Consider the following 7,408-nt stretch of genomic DNA (forward strand, 5'->3'; position numbering starts at 1 on the left):
CCCAATTGGCAAAATTAACCCAGGAAACGGGATTGGGATGGGTAGATGTGTTACCCATAACACTGTTTCGTGTTCGGTGTGCACCCACAAAAAGACTTAAGTTGTCACCTTTTGAGCTCCTGTATGGGAGACCGCCCTCCTTTGTTCAGGATATTTCAGCTGATCTTAAACAAATAGGAGACCATGTGACACAGGGACAAGTGCAATCTCTCTCCCGTGTTTTTGTTTCTCTTAACAGGTGGGCCCTCGAGCGCACGCCGTGCAGCATTGCCGAGCCGATTCATCAGTTCCAGGCTGGCGATAGCGTATGGGTGAAAGAGTGGAAACGTGATCCACTTGCACCTAAGTGGCGTGGACCTTACACCGTCTTGCTCTCTACTCCAACAGCGGTGAAGGTAGCTGAGGTGACCCCCTGGATTCATCACTCCCGTTTGAAGAAGTCCGAAGGCAGTTGGACGTGCAAAGGTGACCCCTCTAATCCTCTTAAACTGACTCTCTCCAAAAACCCCTGTATCTAGCCCTACCGGGAACGGGCTAGGTCACGGGCAACATTAGACGACCGGCCTGCTGCAGCCACAACCTGGAAGCTGGCTGACCTGCGCACGCCTGAAGCTTGAGGAGCATCTGAACCAGCGATTGTGAAAGGAAAGATTCTCTTATACAATTAATTGAATCCCCCCCCTTGTGGAATAATTATCAGAGATATTACTCATTGGGGATCCTCGGGATATATGTTTTGGTCTTGGTGGTTCCCCATTTCTGTCACTGGGGGAGTTATATTGGGACTAATATTTATTTGCTATCACAATAAGGTAATCTTTTGTGGAAGGAATGCATATGCTAGACATCAACATGATTTTATTATTAATCCTGATCCCTTGGGAAGGGGAAGGGTCCTTGAATCTGACCAAATTGACTAAATATGGATTCCGCCATGACCACAATATGTGGGTAGGTTTAGCTGAAATGGTAGCCAATGTTGCAAATAGGACCAATTGCCTTGTTTGCTCTCTTGGGCCAGATGATTCAGAGGGAGGTATGCCCTTATTACCGATACCATTAGATGCCATTGGTATGGTAAGCGAAATACCACACCAAACAGAAGTACAGAATTTCCCCGGATGGAACTCAACTAAACCATTACGAGTTATACCTGTACAAGGGGAATTCTGTGTACATAAATCATCAGATGCAGCTGATTCTACCATGATAGGCTCTTCTCATTGTCACTATACTTGGGATAATATTAAGAATACCTGGGCACACGATACTACCTATCGAACTCGGAATGCCTTGCCCTGTGCACCTCCTTTTATTCATGCATGGAAAGTGGTATGGAACATAACTGTGACAGAAAAAGGCAATCTAACATACTGCACTGTGAACTCTCTACCTCTTTTGATATTTCGCCTTCTGTACTCCACGTACCAAAAACCTCAGACCCGATGGTTGTGGTGGATATGTGGAGAATGGGCATACAAGAAACTCCCCTCCAAATGGAGTGGGACTTGTTTCCTGGGATGGGTATTACCACCAATGTGGATTATGCCCACTAATTTGGCCAAGCGTACACGAAGAAACGCTGATATTTCTCATATAGCAGGAGGAAGTACCCAAAGTTGGAGCGGTACTGATGATTGGCCACCAGAGCGCATTATAGCCTATTATGATCCTGCCTCCTGGAATCCTGGTGAGCTCATACAAGGGGCACGGGATCCTATTTATAATCTAAACAGAATAATTCGATTGCAAGCAGTAGTGGAACTTGTAACCAATGCAACGGCCCAGAGTTTGAGACTTATTGCACAACAGTTGGATGAAAGTAGAGCCGCCATTTTGCAGCTGAAAATGGGAATGGATTATGTACTTGCCAAGCAGGGAGGCCTATGTGGAGTCTTGAACTTGACAGGGAATGCCTGTTGCTTTAACATTTCAGATAATGGTGAGGCAATCCGTGTGTTGGCCACAAAGATGGAGAATATAGCACATGTCCCAGTACAAACATGGGAAGGATGGGATATGGGATGGCTCACCAATTGGTTACCTAATGTCACAGGACTCAAAGGGATACTATTGTCTTGCTTGTTTTTCTTGACGGTAGTGGTAATGGTTTTATGTATGATGCCATGTATCATTTCATGTTTTAGAAGTACAATTAGCAAGATGGTTTCAAATGAAACTCTACCTCATATCATGGCCCTATACAGAGCTTTACCTCAGGAATATGATGAAGGTCAAGCTATCAAGGACACTTGGGACGAAGGTCCTTGAGCTTGAAAGGGGGGAATGAGGCATCAGGCATAAGCCTGCATTTTATTAATGTTTGATCAGGACTTGTATATTAAAGAGAGAGCTTAGATTTTCAAAAGTTTCATGCCAGGCAAGAAGGCTAGCTGCTTAAGAAAACACTGACAGTGTTTTCTTCCTAGACAAGGGGCCCCTTTGATTGATAGCAGAAAACAATTCTCAAAGTCGTAAAAGCTGAAATACAGGCTAAGAACGAGGACACTGACCCTACATGTTATAGAAGATAAAAAAGGCAGAGATAAACATGATTAGGAATGAGTAAATAGTAAAATAATGCCAATGTGCCTCCCAGTAAAATGAGCCAGATCTTCTTTCCAAGGTTAAAAAGGCCAAGACCAAATGGAGAAGCATCTAGCTGGCAGAAATTTTGGGAAGTCTTTTAAAGCTGTTTCTTTCTTAAACTGAGAGAGTTTGAGGGCAATAAATGTTGGGAAAAGATAATGGGAAAAGCAGCTGGCTGAAGCAGCTGGCTGAAGGGGGGGATGTAAACTAAAGAGGTTTCTTCTGAAACTGTTTTAAACTGAGTTCCTTTTTACAAAGACCTTATCCTTTTTAAGAGGCTACCTGTGTTGTGTATTAAGTGTATTGGCATAGATGTAATTATGCAAAGGATTTAAGAAATGCTAGATTTCATATAGTTGTAAGAGTTGTATTTTGAAATTAAGTCAGCCACCAGTCTAGCCCCCCTGCCAGACAAAGAGACGCCATCCAAGCAGTCCTGATATATTGGCTGTCAGACATTTGTTTGGAAACCTTCAAATGAAGGAGATCTTTCAATGTTGATGTGAAACTCAAGATCCTTGACATATGTTTAAGATAAAAATTTAAGATTAACCATTTGTTTTAGAAGGCAATAGGGCAAGGAGGGCAAGAGGTGAGCTGGTAATTAAGATTCCTTGTTGAGACACATGTAAGATATATTACTACTTATTTGTCATTTATAGATGTAACAATATATAGCTCTTTGTGTTCCATATAAGGACAGGAGGATATGGGTGTATCTTTTAGGATTGGATATAGCAATCAGCCAATAGGAAATCCAACCAGGCTGATTGGACAGAGGCAGCCACAGGAGGAGCAAAGGGGGCTGGATTAAGGGAATATAAGGGCTGGCCATAATGGCAGGAGGCCAGGCCAGAGCTTGGTAACCATATACCACTGTGCCTCTCATTTATTTGTCTGACAAATAAATAATTATTTTAATTTCTCTATTGCTGCGTTGAATATTTCATTCCAGCTAAGCGTTAACCACAAGCAGGGTGCTACATTAGAACATGAACCTGGAGGGCAAAGTTCCTGTTTCCTAGTTGCCTCCTCATTTTGGAGTTGACACAAGGCTTTGGACATGGGCATCTCATGGACCACTATGAAAGCAAGAATGCTGGATTGGATGAGAGTTTGGTCTGATCCAGCAAGGCTTTTCTCATAGTTTTATGTTACTATTAGAGACCTTACAACCAGCTCCAGATTTTCTTCCATCCCATTACAATGACAGATGTGTGGACTTTAATCATAAATTTTGACAAAAATATGTATCCTTTCTTTCTATATCTGTGATTTTTTTAAAGGCATGTTGTTTTTTAAACATATCTGCAATCTCATTGGCTTCAGTTTCTTTCTGTGATCAAAGCACCATTATCAAAATTACTTTACCTTATTGTTTTGTCCATTATCTTATTATATTAAAGAGATTTGGGGGAGGGGGTTGACCAATCTAGCCAAATACATTTGACTCCTCTTTTACCGAAGGACTAAATAAGCAATTTCTAACATCAATAGTACTACTGTGCATTAAACTTTTTGGAAATTTAATTATGATTCACCCGTTAAAAATGTATCCCATTCATATACCACTTACAGTTCTGCTTGTTGGATTTGATGCAATTATAGCAGACTAAATCTTAGTACTCTGATATACGACAATCGCTGTCTAATCCTACACATAAGCATGACATACCAAGTCACTGACTTCCATGAAATATTTACTTGGTTGTAGTTCATTCACACTGGCAGTGGAAGAACGGAGTGCCTGGTGTGCTCTGGTCCATGGGGTCATGAAGAGTCGGACATGACTAAACGACTAAACAACAACAACCAGTTCATTTCACATCCAAGCCAAAAAGAAACTTACCTTGAAGAACAAGTATATAAACCATTGACAGGACAGGAAAAATAGAAAATGCTTGAGAGTTCATTTTGGTAGAATGCTGTAGCACGTACATCAGAACACAATATCCTCAGAAACATCCCTACAGTAACAGAGCTTCCATAGCATTGCCTAGAAAAGATAAAGGGCTGTTCTATCTTGATTTTAAACTCTACCTCCTAGGTTCAGTGTAATTTGTCAAAACAGAGAAGCATGGGAGAGTTGGTTCTTCAAAAGAGAAGCAAGGTGGTTTCAACCACTGTAAGAAATACTCTTGCAAATTGTTGGTAAATGTGTTACTCACATGTCTGAATGTACAGAAATAGTACCTTGTAAGGCAAATACATGCGAGAGCAAAAAATAGAGATCAAAGGTAAGAGCTACAAAGAGCAGAGAGATGTGGACAACCAGTCCATGATTCAGAGTGGGGAACCTGAGGCAAGTGTTGAGTTGGAGTGTAATATTTAATGAGACTTTATTAATTAAAGTTACATCCAGCCACAGCAGAGCATTTTTACAGCAAATCCTATACATGCCTATATAGAAGTAAGTCCCACTGAGTTCAATGGGGGTTATTTCTAGGTAAGTAGACATAGCATTGATTATATAGATTCAAACTCAAATAAGCCAGTGCATTGTACCCCAAACTTGTTGACCAAACTGGAATGGTGATGTGTGAATCAGCAACCATATTGAGATAGCTATAAAATAATGCAATGTACCCAAGAGTAGACTCAAATATTAGTTTTATAATAAAGTCACTGACTCCGAGCTGACCATTTATTTAATATACTTTGAACTCTTCCTTCCACATAACCAAATTCCAGGCAATGTACAGCTATTAAAACATATTCTATTATAAAGCCCTATATGGCTTAGGTCCAAGCTATCTGAAATACCACATTCCCTCATATGAAGCTGCCTGGGTTTTGAGATCTTCGGGGCAGGTCCTGTTCTTGGCCCCATCACCCTCATAGGCACACTAGGTGGGAATGGACAAAAGGGCCTTCTCAGTAGCTGCTCCCAGACTCTGGAGATTCTTCCTCCCTGGAGAATACAGACTGGCTTCCTCCTTGTTGTCCTTCCGCCATCAGGCTTTGGGGAATTGACTGCTTTAATAAAGGGGCTGGTGCTGTGCTGTTTCTATTGCAATTGTTTGTATACCGGTATTTTAAACAAGATTTGATTATGTTAATGTTTAATTGTTTTTTTACTGACTGTTCCCCCCAATGTTTCTATGTTTTTAGCAATTTCTTGTTTTTATGTATAAGCTGCCTTGAGTCCTGTCAGGGGGGAAAGGCGGGGTATGTGCAACTAACTAAATAAATAAATATTAAATAAATAAGCAGCAGTAGTAGTCGTAGTACTGTGGTACCTTGGGTTATATACGCTTCAGGTTGCAGATGCTTCAGGTTACAGACTCTGCTAACCCAGAAATAGTACCTCGGGTTAAGAACTTTGCTTCAGGATGAGAACAGAAATCGTGCTCCGGCGGTGTGGCAGCAGCAGGAGGCCCCATTAGCTAAAGTAGTGCTTCAGGTTAAGAACAGTTTCAGGTTAAGTACAGACCTCCGGAACGAATTAAGTACTTAACCCGAAGTACCACTGTAGTAGTAAACAATTACAGTAAGAGGACCATTCAACAAGAAGAACAGGTTAGACAACCCTAATTATGAACAAATTCCTTGATATTCAAATCTTTAAAATACAGACTTCCATACTTCCAGCAATAAACTAACCAATTGCAATCCTGTACCCACGAGAATAAGCCCCACTGAACTTAATGGAACTTAATTCTGAGTAGACATGCAGTGGGTTGCACTGTAAATCTAATACTGTGCAAGCACCAGGGCAAACAAGAGAACCTATGAGAAGAGAATAGCTTTAATTAACGGAGGGATCTGTGAATGATGGTAAGATATGTTTACATGGTTGCCATCTAGAGGCCAGAAGGCAAAAGTGTGGGGGTTTTTGAGGAAAAAGTTGGCACTGAGCATGCTCAAGGCCTGTGTTCTTGGGAGCGGTTCCAAGATGGATGCCAGAGTAAAAACTGTATAAAATAAACCAAGAAATAAAAGCCGCTCTAGTTCATCTTATCACTGTAGCTTGCATTCACTGTTCTGCCCTGCTGTCCACTTTGGCATACTGCTGTGGCTGCCTCCAGAGAAGCCTTTAGCGCTTCCTGGCTTCCTTTTGAAATTGCCCCATTTCTGCCCAAACTATTGCTGTAGCATTTGCTGACACAATTGATTCCTGCCCTGTGTTCATATTATTATGAATGCAGCGCTTGCATCTTACTGGCGGTGCTTGGAACGGAATCTAATTTAGCTAAAGCTTAATTCTGAGCATCCCCTGGGGAACCAGCAGTAACTGTGTGTGTCCGTTACAAATGGAACATTTTTCCTGACTTCGCAAAGAAACACAGGGCATGGCTGCCATATTTTTCTCAGCATGAAGGGCACCGTGAGGTAGATTCAGGGGTAGATCAGTCTCAATAGCAAAGTAAACATTGAACATCTTGAATACGCTGGACTAAAGCTGAGCCACTAAACACCAGGTACTGAGCTCTTGTGCCTCAACACCGGGATGGGGAATCCTCAATTTAATCTGTTGTACAGCACTAGCTGTTAAAAAATAGTGAATTCACGCTGTGCACACACGTAGCTATGTGTATTAGGGGGGCAGTTGCTCTTTGCTCTGGGAGGGGAGCAATGGGGGGCTGGGCTTTTTTTCTAGGCAGCAACAGCTCCCTGTCTTTTTGTGGCTGTATGGTTCACAATACCCAGGATTAAATATGTCTTGATTCTTTATTGGCCAGGAGGTGTTGGTGCAAATAAAATAACTCTTCAGTAGGGAGCCTCTGAATGCAGAAAGGATTGTGCTACTTGCAATGATTGAAAATATTTCACCGGCTCCAAATCTGGACAGTACCTACACAAACCAACTGTGTAGGTA

At 41.7% G+C, this 7,408-nt stretch overlaps 1 protein-coding gene across 4 annotated transcripts in view; it reads right to left on the bottom strand.

The window, feature by feature from the left end:
* LOC308590007 (uncharacterized protein) overlaps positions 1-6,044 on the bottom strand; it is a 28,134-nt gene extending 22,090 nt beyond the window's left edge. For all 4 annotated transcript variants that reach the window (XM_081199669.1, XM_081199667.1, XM_081199668.1 and 1 more), the window contains exon 1: positions 4,439-6,044. In XM_081199669.1, coding sequence (XP_081055795.1) covers positions 4,439-4,529 — 91 coding nt within the window. In that variant the 5' untranslated portion in view covers positions 4,530-6,044. The remainder of the gene's footprint in view (positions 1-4,438) is intronic.
* Between the last annotated feature and the right edge of the window lie 1,364 nt (positions 6,045-7,408).

Source organism: Podarcis bocagei (assembly GCF_964188305.1).
Source record: "Podarcis bocagei genome assembly, chromosome: 6".
NCBI classification, from domain to species: Eukaryota; Metazoa; Chordata; class Lepidosauria; order Squamata; family Lacertidae; genus Podarcis; species Podarcis bocagei.